General features: G+C 43.7%; 1 protein-coding gene across 5 annotated transcripts in view; it reads right to left on the bottom strand.

Annotated features, from left to right (window-relative positions):
* LOC126272556 (irregular chiasm C-roughest protein) overlaps positions 1 to 20,942 on the bottom strand; it is a 1,094,042-nt gene that overhangs the window by 145,904 nt on the left and 927,196 nt on the right. For all 5 annotated transcript variants that reach the window (XM_049975476.1, XM_049975475.1, XM_049975479.1 and 2 more), the window contains 2 exons: positions 10,982 to 11,125; positions 4,463 to 4,657 (listed from right to left, as the gene is read on the bottom strand). In XM_049975476.1, the coding sequence (XP_049831433.1) occupies positions 4,463 to 4,657; positions 10,982 to 11,125 (339 nt within the window). The remainder of the gene's footprint in view (positions 1 to 4,462; positions 4,658 to 10,981; positions 11,126 to 20,942) is intronic.

The raw sequence follows: 20,942 nt of genomic DNA, 5'->3' as shown, positions 1-20,942 counted from the left end.
TAGTAAGCCGTTATCTGTTTGTAGCCCTTGGAACCGGACAGCATAAATCGGAAAACAGAGTGCTTCTAACTTAGATTTCACCAGTCTGCAGTGACTATTCGTTATGCCAAAACAGATGTACGGTCCTCGATTACAACATGACATTTGAACAGAATTCCAAAGAATATGAATCAGTAGGAGCATAGTGGTGACCTTTTTTGTACTACTAAACCCTTAATTACTTTTCGAGAAAAGCAGCGAACAGTGTACAGACTAAGTTACGCTATGTACCTACTTTATCTGATACTTTGATTCTATAGGTTTTAAAAGGTATAATGTAAAACTCTTAGAGGGTCTTATAATTTTTCACTCTTTCTACGATACGTTTGTTACTGTAAATAACTACAATAAAAACCATGAATTGGTTATTTGACAAACCGGATATTTTCAGTGTTTTTAACAGTCAGTTAAACTGAAGATGAAAAATTATTGGTGTAATAGTAAACCGTTTGTTCCAACGATAATCATCATCCCTAGCGCAGTGTTTGCGTGAATCTCATCCAGTTTGTTTTGACTTGTGCAGCAATGCAATCCTTGAAATGAAAATCTTTAATAACAGCACGTAACTCGGGTTTCCCCGTTTTCAATCGCAGCTGACACACTGAACAGTTCATACGGCTGTCGACAATTAACTGTACGCCGTACATTGTTGAAATTCCTAATAAGACCCGTGGAGCAATCAAGTTCACCAGCCATAAATTCGCAAGAATAATGTTCCTTTCTTTCCTGGAAATTTGCTGTACTTATCAAACCATATAGATATAGATGCGTAGTGACCATGTACAGCCCTGCCAAGACATAAGAAACAGACGAGAATGAGAGAATGGTTTGTCCATAACATTATAGACACTTTTCTTCTAGTTCTGACTAATACCACCTCCGGTAGAAATACACGATACTTATCTTTAAATCTGCTGTATGTTTACGAGTTGTGGCTATAAAATAACGGGACTATTGCTGTAAAACATTTTATTTGAAAGACATACATACTTAGTGTCACCCTGAATGTCTCACCGCAGCCATCCCTAATATGGATCATGCAAATTTTCCCATAGATGGGAACAGTGCTGGAAGTGTTCCCTTTTCAGCTTCTTAATGACACGTGCCGCATTTTCTTTCGTTGCTTCAGCGGACGGAATAAAAAATGTCGTGTGACTCGGGCCTCCCGTTGGGTAGACTGTTCGGCGTCAGTACAAACATTCATGCGAGTTTTTTTTATTTGTTTGATTGTGAGATTTTTTGTCGTCAGTTTCGCACACACTTTTCTATTGATAAACTGGTTATGTGAAATTTGTCTAATGCATTCTTCCTCAGTCCCTACAATTTCAGTAATCGATCGCATACTCAACTGATGGTCAGAACGAATTAGATTACTTGAGTTTTCGATATTTCCTAACATTTTTTTATGGTGAACGACATCTCGGGATTGAAGTATTTTCATCGACTTCTGAGCGAGCTTTGAAACACTAGGACCACTCAAAAACTCGCGTAGGTGATAAACAGTTTTCACATCATATTTCTTTTACTAAAAGATAGCTTTCAGTAGCAGTTTTCCAAGCTTCATTTGAAAGTCGTGACAATTCGTCGCTCTGTTATTACACTTATAATTTTTCTCTCCGTCTTCAGGCCACGAGTGGCCTACAGGGACCATTCGACCGCCGTGTCATCCTCAGGGAAGGATGCGGATAGTAGGGGCGTGTGGTCAGCACACCGCTCTCCCGGTCGGTATGATAGTATTCTTGACCGAAGCCGCTACTATTTTTTCGAGTAGCTCCTGAAATGGCATCACAAGGCTGAGTACTCCCCGGAGAATGCAACTGCGCATGGCGGCCTCGGTGGTCACCCATCCAGGTAGTGACGACTACGCCTGACCGCTCTTAACTTCGGTGACATCACGGGAACCAGTGTATCCATTGCGGCAAGGCCGTTGTCATTAATCATTTTTCCGAAAAATCAAAATAACTGCAATACACCGGGAATGTAAATACATTAATTGCCAGTGGGAACTGATATAAATCAGTGGGGATGAAAATTTGTACCGACTTGGGACCCGAATCCGAGTATCCTGCTTAGAAGGTAGATGTGCTAAATATAACGCCGTCTGCATACAGTGGTCATCGCTACTGTACGGAGTATCCTAGCATGCCTCCTGTCAGACCCAAATTCTCAACTTATCGACACACTACTGAGATAATGCACCTTCCCCATTATACTAATTATTCACGGGATTTCACAGATTCCTGTGAGAGTTCGAGGTTTCTATGCATCTGTACTGGAGGGATGATTGACCGTCCTCACCTGTTACTTCGGGCATACGCGAAAGAACCGCAGCCGCTATAAATGAATACAGAAGGTAATTAAAGATATTAGCACCAAGCGAGCATTGACTTAAATCAATGAGGAAAGCTGAAAATCTGTGCCGGACTAGAATTCTATTCCGGGGCACTGGATTGGAGTGCCGTCGTGTTGACCACAGTCTCCGGTAAGCAAGATGGTCAGTGAACAGCCCCAGTAAGCAGGGAATCTAGGTTCGAATCATGGTCTGGCACAAATTTTCAAATTTTCCCATTGATATCAATCAGTTCTTAGTGGCAGCTAATATCTTTAATTCCTTTGCACCTCAATTCATGGAGGCTGCAGTATCAATTCTGTAGTATCAGACACCACACATAAAACGTAACAGCTCTAAGAAATGAGAGCTCTTACAGAGACTAAGGCTGTCTACAGACTAATTAGTCTACATACCAGCGGTGGGACACTGGACTGAGAGGGCTTGAAAACCTCACAGCTATCGATCGTTCATCTGTGGCGATTGACCCTTTATTATACAGGGTGAAAAGTATTTAAACCAACAAACTCTTGAAGGTTGTAGGGGACATCAAAAATATTTTTCACTAATGTCATGTTTTCCTGTGAGGATTATTTAAACCGGTGGAGACGATATTACGCTCTTCAGCTGTCAGAGGCCGTATTACTATCTTCAGTTGTTAGAGGGCGTATTATGCTATTCAGTTGTAAGCAACTGTTGTCCACCAGTGCAGTAGTGCATTGTCTCTGTTTACTAATGGAGCGATACACCTGGAGTGAGTACACTAATATGGTTGGTGCGTACTACGTAGCGCCCCACAACGGACGAGCTGCACAGCCGGTTTATCAACAACAATATCCTAATCGCCATATCCCGCATCACACGACCTTTTCTGCTGTATACCAATGACTGCGTGAGACCGGGTCATTTAGCAGATTGCCTGGACAGGGACACCGTCGCACGGTAAGAACGCTGCAGATCGAGGAAGCTGTCTTGCAGCATGTAGAGCAGGATCCTTCCATCAGCACTCGTGCAAGTGCACGAAACATCGGCACGAATGTAAGTACAGTCCTTCGAGAGCATTTCACTTACAGCGTGTCCACAATCTGGAACCAGTTGATTATCCACCCAGAGCACAGTTTTCGCAGTGGTACCTGGAACAGTGTGAAATGCATCCTAAATTTCCATCCACTGTGTTGTTTACCGATGAAGCAACGTTCGGGCGTGATGGAGTCTTCAACATGCACAATTTTCATGTCTGAAGTGAGGATAACCCACATGCCACAGTTACTAGCGTTCAGCAAGTGCGGTTCTTCGTTAACGTGTGGGTCGGTGTTGTTGGGCACTGTTTAACTGGGCCGTCCCTGCTACATAGGGCTTTAAAGGACAGGCACTATTACAATTTTCTCGCCAGAGCATTGCTAGAATTGCTGGAAGACGTCCCGCTCCCTACGAGATAACAGTTCCAACAGGTCGGGGCACCGGCACGTTTCAGTCGTCGTGTGCGTCGATTCCTGGACCGACGGTTCCCAGAAACGTGGATTGGCAGAGGTGGACCTGTACCATGGCCTGTTCGATCCATCCCCAGATATGTCCCCTCTGGACTTTTTTGTGCAGGGAGAGATGCGATACCTTGTTTACGCAACTCCAGTTGCATCGGAAGAGGATCTGGTTGCCCGGATAGTAGCAGCAGCAGGAACAATTCAGCATACTTATGGGGTTTTTTCCCGTCTTAGACAGAACATGATCCGACGGTGTAACCTTTGTTTACGTGCCAAAGGAGGCATTTTTGAAAATCTACTGTAATTGAAATTGGGTTGTGTTAATGTGTTGTCTCTTGGTCATAAAAAATTTCAAAGTGTTTGTTGGCTCAATTAATAAGCTGTCAGAGAAGTAATTAGCTCCTCATAGGAAAAAATGACATTAGGGAAAAATATTTGTTTTGATGTCACCTACAACTACCCAGAGCTTGTCGTTTTAATACTTTTCAACCTGTATAGCCAAACCTCGCGTATTAGAGAAGTGCAGGGGAAAGTGAATGTGCTGTGAAGTAGGCTGCGCGCTGGGAGAGCGGCTGCGTGGCCTGGTGCTGGCTGGCTGGGGCAGGGCACTCACATCTGACGTCGAGGCGCACCTCGGTGTCGGCAGAGCCGCTGCTGTAGGAGCCGTGCAGCGCGACGCACTTGAGCGGCGAGCCGTGGCGCGCGCGGGCCACGCGCAGCTGCAGCACGCTGTGCGCCACCCACGTGCGCGGGTTGTCCGCCTCCTTGGCCGTGCTCAGCGAGCTCTGGCTGGTCACGTCCTCCTCACCTGCAAAGACACCACACCCCACTGCAGCCGGGCGCTCGCACACAGCAGCTGTCACCGAGTGAGTATTGTTCATATACACCGGATGACGGAACTCAAGAACGAGATTGACTTTGGCTTGATGTGTCACTGCCAAGTAACGTCGCTCGCTAAAAGTTGGAGTATTATTATAATGGGCATCCAATACTAATATAAAATTTATTTGTTGCCATGAGTCACTGTGCCTCATTTGATTCATCACGGACGCTGCAAGTATGTACTACTTTGCTCTAACCGCAGATGGGACGAAAATCGCTAGAAGTGTGGTGTAGTCAAATATCTGCTACCAGTCACTATAAAAGGTTATTTATTTTCACACGATAGCTTTCGCGCTTTCGCCCATCTTTAAGTGTTTATATATTCATGTACATGTTTGTACTTTTGGAGATCAATTAAGATGAAGCAGTTATGCTGTGGTAATAGTTTTGCCACTTACACTCCTGGAAATTGAAATAAGAACACCGTGAATTCATTGTCCCAGGAAGGTGAAACTTTATTGACACATTCCTGGGGTCAGATACATCACATGATCACACTGACAGAACCACAGGCACATAGACACAGGCAACAGAGCATGCACAATGTCGGTACTAGTACAGTGTATATCCACCTTTCGCAGCAATGCAGGCTGCTATTCTCCCATGGAGACGATCGTAGAGATGCTGGATGTAGTCCTGTGGAACGGCTTGCCATGCCATTTCCACCTGGCGCCTCAGTTGGACCAGCGTTCGTGCTGGACGTGCAGACCGCGTGAGACGACGCTTCATCCAGTCCCAAACAGACTCAATGGGGGACAGATCCGGAGATCTTGCTGGCCAGGGTAGTTGACTTACACCTTCTAGAGCACGTTGGGTGGCACGGGGTACATGCGGACGTGCATTGTCCTGTTGGAACAGCAAGTTCCCTTGCCGGTCTAGGAATGGTAGAACGATGGGTTCGATGACGGTTTGGATGTACCGTGCACTATTCAGTGTCCCCTCGACGATCACCAGAGGTGTACGGCCAGTGTAGGAGATCGCTCCCCACACCATGATGCCGGCTGTTAGCCCTGTGTGCCTCGGTCGTATGCAGTCCTGATTGTGGCGCTCACCTGCACGGCGCCAAACACGCATACGACCATCATTGGCACCAAGGCAGAAGCGACTCTCATCGCTGAAGACGACACGTCTCCATTCGTCCCTCCATTCACGCCTGTCGCGACACCACTGGAGGCGGGCTGCACGATGTTGGGGCGTGAGCGGAAGACGGCCTAACGGTGCGCGGGACCGTAGCCCAGCTTCATGGAGACGTTTGCGAGTGGTACCCCAGGAGCAAGTGTCCCTAATTTGCTGGGAAGTGGCGGTGCGGTCCTCTACGGCACTGCGTAGGATCCTACGGTCTTGGCGTGCATCCGTGCGTCACTGCGGTCCGGTCCCAGGTCGACGGGCACGTGCACCTTCCGCCGACCACTGGCGACAACATCGATGTACTGTGGAGACCTCACGTCCCACGTGTTGAGCAATTCGGCGGTACGTCCACCCGGCCTCCCGCATGCCCACTATACGCCATCCCTCAAAGTCCGTCAACTGCACATACGGTTCACGTCCACGCTATCACGGTATGCTACCAGTGTTAAAGACTGCGATGGAGCTCCGTATTCCACGGCAAACTGGCTGACACTGATGGCGGCGGTACACAAATGCTGCGCAGCTAGCGCCATTCGACGGCCAACACCGCGGTTCCTGGTGTGTCCGCTGTGCCGTGCGTGTGATCATTGCTTGTACAGCCCTCTCGCAGTGTGTCAATGTGTTCTTTTTTCCATTTCCAGGAGTGTAGTTACACGCTTACAGCCATTTTCACGTCCATATTTCAGTTTTACCAAGTATAGCTTCATATTACATTATTATGATGTGCACTCGTGAAATACACTATGTTTACATACAAACATGGGGGCTGTGTTCTTTTTTGTGTCAAAGAACACAGCTCACACGTTTCTACGTAAACATAGTGTATTTCACGATTGCACATAATAACAATGTAATATGAAGCTATACTTGGTAAAACTGAAATATGGACGTGAAAATGGCCATACGTGTGTAACTAAGTGGCAAAACTATCACCACATCATAACTTTAATAATGGCGCTTCATTTAATTGATCTCCAAAAGTACAAACATGTACATGAATATATAAACACCTGAAGATGGGCGCAAGCCCGAAAGAGGTCGTGTGAAAATAAATAACCGTTTTTTGTGACTTGTAGCAGATATTTTTCTACACCCCATAAAGGAACAGTCACGGAATTCGACAGCATCTACAGCATTCATTCAATCGCTGCCGTCATGATTTAAGGGACAACATGGGTCAGTGATGGAGGACGTAATTTCTGTGGAAGGAGGGGGTCAACAATGCGGATACTGAGAAGCGATTGGTGGCAGTGTGAGGAGAGGGAGCGCCATCACGGAAAGTTCTCTTGCAACACGACAATGCTCCTACCCAAACCCGTAGGGAAACCACGGCTTTGAGCATACACACAAGTAACTGCAACAGTATACTTCGGAAGGTAACTAAAAAGAGGTAAGAACTACTATAATTACACTGAAGTCACCGCAATTCGTGATGGTGTCCTGGTGGTTGTAAAAGACGAGACATGGTGCTTAACAGCGAGTGTGACCTCTAGGTTGTTAGGGAGTTCTTGTGGTAGGGCGTTGCACTGCTCTATCAGCGCGATTGGAAAAGTCTGGACGGTCGTTGGCGCATGTAAACGTACTGCAGTACGACGCCACAACATGTTCCACGAGTGTTCGATGGGACTTAATTCGCTGAATATCGCCAGGTTTCAAAAGCTCCTTTATGTGCGCTTTTCTGTGCGGTCGTAGACTGTGATGTGTAAAAACGAAGTTAGAGCTGAATGTATCTGTGAAAAGACGCACGTTGGGAGGAAGTAACCCATAACGTCACAGTAACGTTGACCTGCGAGTGCACCGTGTTCGTATATTACGCGGTCAGTACGCCTGTGCCAAATTACGCCTCTCCACACCGCAATCCTGTAATAGCAAAACAATAACGTTCGATAATGTTTCTACGTTCAATACATGTTTCCACCCTTCGCCATATTAGGAAACATCTAGCATTCACAAACACAACAATTTTCCATGTCCATCTTTTCAGAGATGGTTGCGGGATTCGGCTGTTCGATACAGGGTGTCACATGAAACACCTTTCAGCCATCCAGTTTCCAATTTTATTTGGCTACCAGTGTCGGCGATTTACTACGCCAGCGCCTGCAGATGACGGTTGGAGTGATCGCTATAGCAAGCAGAAATCTACTAACACTACTATTGCTGTTTTGACCACAACCGAGGTGGAATCTTACCACTCGACGGTCAGAGGCCTGAAGATGGCTTAGTAAATCGCCGAAACTGGTAGCCAAATAAAATATGTTTGAAAAGCGGACGGCTGAAAAATTTTCCGTCTCTCATTATTATTTGTCCAAGTGCATATTTCTATCACTTAACTTCTGTATTATGCGGTATCAGTTCCTTTTTAAGAGGGACCCTTAACCTCATCACTGTTTCCCATCATTCATGTTTCAGCTTTTGATTCATTCCTGCTGCAAGAACGTTCTACCTTGGTCTCACCATACGCTATAGAATATACACTAAAAGTGTGGTCCCACCACAGTACAGTCCACTTTCCCAACTACTGTCATTACATGAGTGCACGACAGGGAGTCTTATCATCAAGTGCAACACTGGAACGAAACGAGTTCTCTGAAAGGAAGGTGAAAGCACTGCGGATATTTACAGGCGATTAATTGTAAATGAGTGTGGAGTTTTAGAAGCGAAGAGTCTTACTAAAGATTAAGGAACAATAAAGGCAGTTCTGACGTTGCCCTTGATAACGGAAGCAAGGCTAAATAAAAATAAAGACAAGTTCATAGGATTTCTCAATCTGTAGAAAGCGTTTCACATCAGATGGTGCTGGACGTTCAAACGTATCTGGAAAATAGTGATACACTATAGGTAGACATGGGTGAAATGTAACATATACAAGAGTGGAAGACCAAGAACGAATTGCTACGATTAAATAGGCTCCGCCGGTGGGATGCAGTCTTTCGTCCCTACTGTTCGATCTATTCAATGAAGAAGCAATGACGGAAATAAAAGAAAGGTTCAAGTTTGGCATACGTTTCGTTGACGACATTGCTACCCTGAGTGAAAGTGAAGAAGAATTACATGATAAGCTGAAGGGAATGAACAGTCTCATGAGTACAGAATATGGATCTAGAGGAAATCGAAGGGAGAAGAAAGTAATGAGAGGTATAAGAAACGAAAATGGCGAGAAACTTAACATCAGAACTGATGGTACGAAGTGTATGAGGTTCAGGAATTCTGCTACCCATGATGGACAGAACAAAGACATCAAAAGCAGACTAGCATTGGCGAAAAGGGCATTCCTGGCCAAGGGATGTCTGCTAGTATCAAACATAGGCCTTAATTTGAGGAAGAAATCTCTGATAATGTACGTCTGAAACACAGAATTCTGTGATAATGAAACGTGGACAGTGGAGAAATTGGAACAGAAGAGAAGTGTCTGAGATGTGTGCTACAGGCGAATGATGAAAATTAAGTGGACTGATAAGGTAAGGAACCAGAACGTTATGCGCACAATCGGAAACGAAGGAAATATATCGAAAACGCTGACATGAAAAAGAGACAGGATGACAGGACATCCGTTAAGACATCAGGGTTTACCTCCATGCTACAGGATGGAGCTGTAGAGGGTAAAAGCTGTAGAGGAAAACAAAGACTGAAATACATCCAGCGAATAACTGAGGACGTAGATTGCCAGGGTTATTTTGCGATGAAGTGGCTGGCAGATGAGAGTAATTCGTAGCGCGCGCCATCAAACCAGTCAGAAGACTGATGACACAAATAATTAAATAAATCAATAAAAGAAATATTGGATCGAGTGCTGCCGCGTTTCAAGAGCACTTTTCGCGACGGTGCACGCTCTCCACACTCTGCCACTAGTCACCTTTGAATATCCACAGTGTTTTCACCATGCTTCCACAGAAATAATGTCGTCCAGGGCTGTCTCTCATGATATCACTCAATATTGTCCACTCATTTAAAGGCAGCAGTTCGTAAAATTATCTCTGTTGTTGTGTCATCACATTTCTAATGATTTTTCTATCAGCTATGGTTATATCAAACTACTACATAACTGCATCTGTGATGGTGAGTCAAAAGGTGCATCATGAATGATGAGAAATGATAAAGCATAAATCAATATGGAACTAAAAGATAAACTCTTTTGCTAATAAACAATAACGATTCTTTTTCGTAAGCAGTACCTATTTTGAAGTCACAATGACTCATGATGCCCCCCCCCCCCCCCTTCCCAGCCCCCGGATATTACAAAACGCAGGATATGACTCTTCGTAGGGTGTGCGAGTCCCACGGATGGGAAATTTTTATGTTCTTGAATACTTGATGTCCCTCATAAGGCCAGAAGACGTTTGTTGGTTACTTGAGTCGGGGAATGGTACCAAACAAAGAAGTCATAGGTCCCATCGGATTGGGGAAGGATGGGGAAGGAAGTCAGCTGTTCCCTTTCAGAGGAACCATCGAGGAATTTGTGTGAAGTGATTTAGCGAAAACATAAATCGGGATGGCCGGGCGCAGGTTTGAATTATCGTCGTCCAGAATGCGAGACCAGCGTGGAAACCACTGCACCACCTCGTTCGGTGCCAGAGGTGGGAACATGTAGTAGATCCAGCATCATTCTTGAACATAATCGTGTTGCTGTTCCAAGTTCAGTGGTATGGAGAGACATAATGTTGCGTGGGCGTACCGACTGCCATATCTGTGAATACCGAAGGTTCACTGGTCAGCATTATTGTGCTACTATACTCTTTTCCAATGTGGACTTTTTTAAGGAATGCATACTGGCCTGAGTTTATTTTTATCCATCACAATCTGCGGCCGCATCGAAAGGTGCAGATGAAGGAGCTCTTGGAACGAGAGCGTAATCGGCAAATGGATCGGCCTGCCGTTTATCCATCTTAAATCCCTTAGAGCACCTGTGGGTGGCATTGTGGAGACATATTGAAGCTCGTCTACATCCACATATGACAGTTCAGAGGTTGCCAGTCGATCTGGTAGAAAAATGAGAAGCCCTACCACGAAAACTCCTTACCAGCACTATTTCCAACTTGAAAGTACGTTGCAGTGACACATCGTGTGAGAGTTACATTAGATCTTAAGTTTTGGACACCTGTGTAAAACAATGTGGAGGACTCACCGAGGAACCACTTGATGTTGGCGGCGGGGTTTCCGTAGCGGCTGATGCACTTGACGCTGACGCGGTCGCCGTCGTTTGCCGACAGGTTGTGACCGGGCAGCACCTGGCTGGAGTTGTACTCGATGCGGGGTACCTGCGGCGCCGCTGTAACACAACACACGAACACGTTGTTGCATTCTCCGTCAGCGAGGAGTCTTAGAACGTAACTATTAAATTACAGTACAAAGTATTTTAAACTCTTAATACTTCTTATATTGAAACACGTTTACAAAACAAAGGTACAATGAATGGCAAAACTGCTTTCGAGTTCACACTGCCAGACAAACAGGAAAGAAGCTTAACGTCACACTGCACAGCACATAATTTGTTGTCCGATGTACAGTTCGGCATTAGACGTACTTTAACAACTGAAAATACTATATTCTCAATTCTCTGTGAGGTACTGGATGGGTGAAACAAAACGTTTCGAACGCTAGGCACAATTTTTGATTGATCTAAGGCGTTTGATTGCGTTGGTGACAAAATATTGCTCCACAAGTTGTACCATTAAAGAATAAGGGGAATAATCCACAATTGTTTCACATCTTACATTAACAACAGACAGAACAATGTTGAAATGACTGTGATATAGGGTGTGAGTGGGGTATGGTTAAATGAGGGATGCCCCAAGGCCACTGCTGTTCCTTATTTGTATAAACGATATGACAACTAGTATAACGGATAAATTTAAATTTTTCTGTTTGGTGATGACACTAGTTTTGTAGTAAAGGATGTTGTGTGCATCAGTGGCTCGGTTTCGAACAGGGCAGTTCATGACATAAGTTCATGTCTTGAAGAAAATAAACTATTGCTAAATCACAGAAAGACTCCGTTTTTACAGTTTATAAAGCACAATTCGACCAAACCTGACGTTTTAATTTCGCAGAGATGGCATATGATTAGTTAAACTGAATAGATCAAATTTATAGGTGTTAAGATAGATAGTAAACTGTCGTGTAAAGCCCTCATTCAAGATCTTGTTGAAAGACTCATTTTTACTATTCGAACGGTATCTGAAGTAAATGATTGTTCGACACGAAAAATCAGTCTACTTTGCTTATTTTCATTCGCTTATGTCGTATGGTATTATATTTTGGTGTAACTCTTCCCGTTCTAAAAGGATATTTTTTGCTCAGAAACGGGCGGTTCGGGCAATAAGTGGGGTAAGTTTGCGAACCTCTTGGCGACTCATGTTTACTAGTCTGGGTATTTTGACAGTGGCATCTCAATATATACAGGGTGTCCCACTAAAACCTCTCTCATTTCAAAGACAGAGGGAAAGAAAGCACAGTAGACAAGACAATGAAAAATGCACCACGCTATAGAGCATCTCAAAGAATTTATTGATTTACCATCAATACACCTCTACTTGTGTTTCTTCTCCAAAGAAAAACGGTCCAACAACCCTGTCGTGCATTAGCCCTCACCAGACGTTTAGTGTAGGGCTATCAAGAACATGTTCAATGACAACGTGCAGATTTTGCGAATCCCAAATCCAAATAGCATGCCTATTAACCATTCCTGAGAGATGAAATGTTGCCTCATCTGCGAATAAACATCTTTCCAGGAAGCTGGCATCCATATCAATACGCTGCAGCATATCTTCAGCAAATTGTTGTTGGCGTGGTTTGTCGTTCGGCGTCAGATGTTGCAGACTTTGTACTTTGTAAGCAACAATACGAAGACGCTGGTAAACTACGCGATGCAGAGTTAAACGAATGCATAAATGCTTGACGAAATGATTTACGTGTGCTTCCGAGGAACGCTAGTCTGATGTCCCCCACTGTCTCTTCCGAAACTCCGTAATGTGCGCCGCCAGAATGTTTCAGAACACTTCCTGTTGCCAGAAACTTCCTATACATTTCCTTAATTGTTCTCACATCAGGTGGATCATATTAATACACACGACGATAATTTCTTTGAACATTAATCGGCAATTTTGTTTCTGCAAATCACAGTAATGCTACCGCGCTCTGATGTGGAGTCGACATTTTCACTTCACGCCACCATGCTGCGCTCTGACGACGATACTTGGCACTACTGACGAGGGAACATAAATTCTTTGAGATGCTCTACAATGTGGTTCAATTTTCATTGTCGTATCTACTGTGGTTTTTCTCTCCTGGGTCCTTAAAATCAGGGAGGTTTGAATGGGACACCCTGTATATTCTTTACCGTCGTTTCTTGTTAACAATATCAGCTTATTCCCAAGAATAAGCAGGTTTCATTCAGTTAATACTGGACAGAAATCCAACCTGCATTTGGATCAGATTTCCTTAATTCTTGCGTGGAAAGGTGTGCCGTATACTGCTGCATCCGTTTTCAATTAGCTACCACGAGAATTCAAAAATCATTGCAGTGATCCACGCGGTTTAAAATCGAAACTGAATTTTCCTCGTGGGTCACTTCTTCTTCTCTGTTGAAGAGATCCTTGAAAAATTAAGTAGATTCTTATGTTATATTGTTGACTGTGTTTACTGAAATTATTGGCTTGCCTTTTCTTGTTATATAAATATTTTATTTTTATCCTGTATTACTTTTATGTCGTCGTTTCATGTACTGACACTTTCTATGACCTTCGAGATTCGCTCTTCTATTTGACCTACGGAAGTAAGTGTTAAGTGTGAACAGATCAATAAAACAGAACGGTTCATAAGTGTAGAGCGACAAGACTGTAACCTTTTTGCGTTATTTGAGGCGTTGGAAGTCAGATAACGGAAAGTTGCACACTAAACAATATTGAGATTTGTTTGCTTCTCTTATCTCCTAAACGATGGCTAGTCACTGATGGAGTAGAAACCAATACATGGCAGCACACATTCAGATGTCATGTATTGCACAAAGAAACAGTACGTCATCCTTGTGCTCTAGTATGGTAGACGGTTAGAAGATGGCGTCTTGCAAAGGAAACAGAGCGAGTTGTTCGGATTAAAAACAAATGTATTGTAGGACCGATACGGAAGCCGACTGTTTTGAGTGAGTCCTCCTGAGTTGATAGAGACGGAGATGTGAATTACAACCCTGTACATATGGCACTGTATTACTGTTAGACTTAAGAACAAGCCAAATGTGTTCATGTGGCTTGCCGTATTATAGCATGTGGCCATGTGGCTTATTGTGACAACGTGGTACTCTTAAGTAATACTAATATTTAATGGAACCAGGGACGGTGGGGTAGTCTGTATTCATCTGGAGCGATTGTTATGCCTGTGATTGCATCACTAGGTCCAGCAATAGGGGTATTTGTGGCTTGCCAGTATATAGATGTTAAATACCTCTATCGTTTCACACTTTTTGTAATTTTTTCATTTTTTCCTGCTGGAAAGAGAAAGACTTAACGCTAACGTACAATAACGGATAGATAGCCTATTAGCTTTTTGTTAGGTTTACTGTCCAAATTTTTGGCATCATATTCTAATTCAACTTCCAAAAATGGTTCAAATGGCTCTGAGCACTATGCGACGTAACATATGAGGTCATCAGTCCCCTAAAACTTAGAACTACCTGAACCTAACTAACCTAAGGACATCACACACATCCATGCCCGAGGCGGGATTCGAACCTGCGACCGTAGCAGTCGCGCGGTTCGTACTGAAGCGCCTAGAACCGCTCGGCTACCTCGGTCGGCAATTCAATTTTCCTGAAGCACACTGTTCACGGGGAGTATGGCGAAATTAACGCGAAGAACCCTGTACAGCATAAGAATCTGTCTATTGTCATAGACTTGCTTTCCTGTATATATCTGCATTTTGGGTATTATTTATCCGTGGCACAGTACGAAGCCACAGAGAAACGAAAAAAATCGAGTAATCTCCTCGCATCCGTCTTTATGTGCAGATTAATCTGAAGGACTGTTGCAGGGATTGGATCCGGTTTTCGTTAATACCTACACTGGTTCACGAAGAATATTTTTGTTTCTAATTTGTAAGTATTTCGTACAAATGCTCTGAATTAAGATTATTTAAATTTCAGTTGTGAAAATTATTCCACCGATACCTAGCGAACAGTCGCCTTACCTCGAGAGACCAGCAGTGCCATGAAGCAGCAGAAATCGTTCCTTAGTAAACTACTGGCTATTAAGGTTGCTACACCAAGAAGAAATGCACATGATAAACGGGTATTCATTGGACAAATATATTATACTAGAACTGACATGTGACCACATTTTCACGCAATTTGGGTGCCCAGATCCTGAGAAATCAGAACCCAGAACAACCACCTCTGACCGTAATAACGGCCTTCATACGCCTGGGCATTGAGTCAAACAGAGCTTGGATGGCGGGTACAGGTACAGCTGCCCATGCAGCTTCAACACAATACCACAGTTCATCGAGAGTACTGACTGGCGTATTGTGACGAGCCAGTTTCTCATCCACCATTGACCAGACGTTTTCAATTGGTGAGAGATCTGGAGAATGTGCTGGCCACGGCAGCAGTCGAACATTTTCTGTTTCCAGAAAAGCCCGTAGAGGACCTGCAACATGCGGTCGTGCATTATCCTGCTGAAATGTAGGGCCTCGCAGGGATCGAATGAAGGGTCGTAACACTTCTGAAATGTAACGTCCACTGTTCAAAGTGCCGTCAATGCGAACAAAAGTTTACCGAGACGTGTAACCATTGCCACACCATACCTTCACTCCGGGTGATACCCTCCTGAACCCACCTATTCCATATTCTCCTAACAGTCATTGGATCTGGAACAACGCGAGCAGCAATGTCGCGATAGGATAAACCGCAATAGCGATAGTCTACAATCTGACCATTATCAAAGTCGGAAACGTGATGGTACGCATTTCTCCTCCTTACACGAAGCATCACTACAACGTTTCACTAGGCAACGCCGGTCAACTTCTGTTTGTGTAACAGAAATCGGTTGGAAACTTTGCTCATGTCAGGACGTTGTATTTGTCATCACCGGCGCCAACCTTGTGTGAATGCTCTGAAAAGCTAATCATTTGCATATCACAGCATCTTCTTCCTGTCAGTTAAATTTCGCGTCTGTAGCAATTTTAATGGCTAGTAGTGTATGACTTCAGCTGTGAGTGAACTTGAGTCAGACAGTCGTCCTTCTCTATCCTTTTGCGGTGTTTCGTTTGGTGGTTTATTCGCCTTTTTTTCTGTCCACGGCTTCCAGGGCGATTCTGCGTAAACGTACAGTTAGTTTTGTGTCTGACAGGTCCACCCGCAAAATGCAGGTAAGTTCCCTTGAAATTAATGATTGGTAAATGGAAACGTTTGGTATTTCTCCACAACAGGTTCACACAGCATACTTTGACACTGAGTTTTATGACTTCTTCGTAAAATCGAAGAACCCTCTCCAATAAGACACGTTGTTACTTCATCAAGGCAGTCAGGTTTCTTTCCGTCATAATTATGACTCAGTTGCTAATGGTGATGTTGAATGTGCGCATGTTGTTGATGAGGTCTTCAGTTCTGAGACTGGTTTGATGCAGCTCTCCATGCTAATCTATCCTGTGCAAGCTCCTTCCTCTCCTAGTACCTACTGCAACCTACATCCTTCTGAATCTGCTTAGTGTATTCATCTCTTGGCCTTCCTCTACGATTTTTTTCCCTCCAAGCTGCCCTCCAATGCTAAATTTGTGATCCATTGATGCCTCAGGACATGTCCTACCAACCGATCTCCTTCTTCTGGTCAAGTTGTGCCACAATCTTCTCTTCTCCCCAATCCTATATAATACTTCCTCATTAGTTATGTGATCTACCCATCTAATCTTCAACATACTTCTGTAGCACCACATTTGGAAACCTTCTATTCTCTTTTTGTCTAAACTATTTATCGTCCATGTTTCACTTCCAACCATGACTACACTCCATACAAATACTTTCAGCAACGACTTCCTGACACTTAAATGTATAGTCGATGTTAACAAATTTCTCTTGTTCATAAATGACTTCCATGCCACTGCCAGTCTACATTTTATATCCTCTCTACTTTGACCATCATCAGTTATTTTGCTCCCCAAATAGCAAAACTCCTTTACTACTTTAAGTGTCTCATTTCCTAATCTAATTCCCTCAGCATCGCCCGACTTAATTCGACTACATTCCGTTATCCTCGTTTTGCTTTTGTTGATGTTCATCTTATATCCTTCTTTCAAGACACTGTCCATTCCGTTCAACTGCTCTTCCAGGTCCTTTGCTGTCTCTGACAGAATTACAATGTCATCGGCGAACCTCAAAGTTTTTACTTCTTCTCCATCGATTTTAATACCTACTCCGAATTTTTCTTTTCCTTCCTTTACTGCTTGCTCAATATACAGATTGAATAATATCGGGGACAGGCTACAAACCTGTCTCACTCCGTTCCCAACCACTGCTTACCTTTCATGCCCCCTCGACTCTTATAACTGCCATCTGGTTACTGTATAAATTGTAAATAGCCTTTCGCTCCCTGTATTTTACCCCTGCCACCTTTAGAATTTGAAAGAGAGTATTCCAGTCAACATTGTCAAAAGCTTTCTCTAAGGCGACAAATGCTAGAAACGTAGGTTTGCCTTTCCTTAATCTTTCTTCATAGATAAGTCGTAAGGTCAGTATTGCCTCACGTGTTCCAACATTTCTGCGGAATCCAAACTGATCTACCCCAAGGTCGGGTTCTACCAGTTCTTCCATTCGTCTGTAAATAATTAGCGTTAGTATTTTACAGCTGCGACTTATTGAACTGATAGTTCGGTAATTTTCACATGTATCAACACCTGCTTTCTTTGGGATTGGAATTATATTCTTCCTGATGTCTGAGGGTATTTCGCCTGTCTCATACATCTTGCTCACCAGATGGTAGAGTTTGTCAGGACTTTCTCTCGCAAGGCCATCAGTAGTTCTAATGGAATGTTGTCTACTCCCGGGGCCTTGTTTCGACTCAAGTCTTTCAGTGCTCTGTCAAACTCTTCACGAAGTATCGTATCTCCCATTTCATATTCATCTACATCCTCTTCCATTTCCATAATATTGTCCTCAAGTACATCGCCCTTGTATAGACCCTCTATATACTCCTTCCACCTTTCTGCTTTCCCCTCTTTGCTTAGAACTGTTTTTCCATCTTAGCTCTTGATATTCATACGACTCTCTTTTCTTCAAACGTGTTTTTAATTTTCCTGTAGGCAGTATCTATCTTACCCCTAGTGGGATAAGCTTCTGCATCCTTACAATTGTCCTCTACCCATGCATGCTTAGCCATTTTGCACTTCCTGTCGATCTCTTTTTTGAGACGTTTGTATTTCTTTTTGCCTGCTTCATTTACTGCATTTTTATATTTTCTCCATCAATTAAATTCAATATTTCTTCTGTTACCCAAGGATTTCTACTAGCCATCGTCTTTTTCTCTTCTTCATCCTCTACTGCTGTCACTACTTCATCCTTCAGAGCTACCCATTCGTCTTCTACCGTATTTCTTTCTCCCATTCCTGTCAATTGTTCCCTTATGTTGTCCCTGAAACTCTGTACAACCTCTGGTTTAGTCAGGTTATACAGGTCTCATGTACTTAAATTCCCACCTTTTTGCATTATCTGCCTCTGGAAATGTCCTACAATTTAAAACCTGGTTCCTAAATCTCTGTCTTACCATTATATAATCTATCTGATACCTTTTAGTATCTGCGCATAGGTGACCATTATCATAAAGATATTCTGCTTAAATTTGGTGATGTTAACGGTATTCGATGAGACCACTAGTTGAGTCAACACCGCTTTCATTTCATCGACAAGTACATTAGACAGATCATCCCGTCACGTCTTCATGTTTGTGGTCGTCGGTACGTATAGTGGTCCGGTGGGGAAATGCTTCTTATGTAATGATTGTGGGCACCAACTTCTCAACTGTCCGAAGCTGTTTATGTTTTCCAAAATGCTCTTGACCAGTGACATAAATGGGCGGTAGCAGATTTCGTTCCGGCTCGTGGTAATTCTAGTGCCAAATCACGTCCCGATTTGAATTTATCCACGAGCTATTTTCCTTCATTAAAAAGGAAGGCGGATTCTCTGCCGCAACATAAGCGACGTCGTACCCGGGATGCAGATTTTTCCCATGTGAAATTCCCTGTATTACCCCTTCTGCTCAACTCCCACAGGCATCACAATCCGACGAACAGACGTCAATTAGTCTCCGTGTCGATGGCCATCGACGTAGCTTAGGTTAGTAACCTAAGGAGTTTCCACTACTGAATCTTGTAGTACAGGCGTCGGTCCATGTTGTTTCAGTATTGTTGCCTGCTGAGCCTGTATTCTACCCCTGTCTGTCGTGTCGGATGATCCCCTTGCAGAGCATATTCAGATCTTGTGCTCGATCGACCTACTACTGGGGCGATTTTGGCTCACGGTCAGCGTACACGGCGTATCTTACCACGTCGCGCAGTCAAGCGCAAGAAATCTCGGCGTAATAGCTCTGCAGACAGTAGGACTTGCCCTCCTTCCTCGGATTCATCTATGGATAATGGATTAATGGCTGGAATGTGGCATTATCGGACTTTACTTTTGTCCCACTTCGTAAGAGGTCTCAGGCATACACCCTTCACCCTTTGAATGTCCATCGCATTGAATCTAACGTACGCCTCATGGTTCTCCGTCAGTTTATTTATGATTCTAGTGCAGTTGTAATATTCTTGTAGGAAGTATTTTTTATCACATTGTTCCTCCCCAGGTTTCAGACCTTTTTCAATATATCGCCTAAAGATTAGACGAGTACTGCTATATTTTATCGTGAAGGTATTCCACTCACTAACAATGAGGTTCTTGATTCTGGTCGCGGGATTGGTTATCGTCTTTTTGGTGTTACACTGGTTGTTCTCGCGCACCTTATCGAGCGTCAAACGATGGCGGTGACAAAATTATACGGAGAGGGGCGCCGTTATTCTTTGCGTAAGTATCCTTGGATCCTGATCCCGGATGACAACATCAGTTGCGTGAGGCGTCCTGTTTACCAGTACTTAAATTTGATATTAACCGTGATTTCCATTAATTGGTTCGTACTATGCGTTTGTGCATTGTTGGGGAACATAAATAAATTTCCAACGTTGGTGAAACTGTAGTTTCTTTATCCGATGTCTAATAGCAGACATGATATGTTTTATTCGTCCGACGTTCGTGTGTTCAGATTCTTGGAACCTTTCACTAATCACTGCGCAGTTGCAGCAACTATGAACCTCTAGCAACCACGCATGAAATATTGTCGTGCACAATGGATACTCAGTTTTTCTCATATTTCTGATGCTAAGCGGAAATTTTGCCTCCACTCGGTAGAGCGTTACCCTCCCTCACTGGGACAGTGGTCTGTGTAAGCACAGCTGCGACTCAGTAAAACGCTGGTAAGTTAGCGTGCTGCAATGGTGAGAGTCATTCAGAACACGTATAGTTTTATTATAACTGAAATATGTATGGGCAGGCTATGCTGCCTGAGGATCGCTGACGTTCTGTGGATCAAGGCTCTGTTGTCGCTGTTTGAGAAGCAACATATGGAAGGTATAAAGGTGAGGTCTCTCGTTAACAAGGAACTGACATCCTTAAACCACCTGATTCGTCATCACACTCGACGTCGCTGTTGTATTACTTCCCTCACCGCTGATGATGACCGTCAGTTGACTACTCGAGATGTAGTAACTCAAGTTTGCACCAATACTATTCAGAGTTGTATCAACGGTTGACTCCGTGTTCCCCATTATCCGGTAACAGTTTTGCGACCTTCGGTGGGATTATCACCTGACTAGAAGCTGAAAGTTTAGCATATTTTCAGGATAGTGAGGAATTTTATTTTATTGCTCATTCCCACTCTCATAACTTCTCAAATTCGGACTGCCATCCGAAAGATTATTATTAACATTTTTGTAATATCTTGGGTTCTGGTTTTACTTAAAATTGTTTTCATTCCGGAACATCATGGCCATTTAACCACGGCTCATTTTCGCTCCCT

This window comes from Schistocerca gregaria, chromosome 5, assembly GCF_023897955.1.
Source record: "Schistocerca gregaria isolate iqSchGreg1 chromosome 5, iqSchGreg1.2, whole genome shotgun sequence".
NCBI classification, from domain to species: Eukaryota; Metazoa; Arthropoda; class Insecta; order Orthoptera; family Acrididae; genus Schistocerca; species Schistocerca gregaria.
Note: the sequence above shows the minus strand (reverse complement) of the source record. Positions and strands in the feature narration are given on the sequence as shown.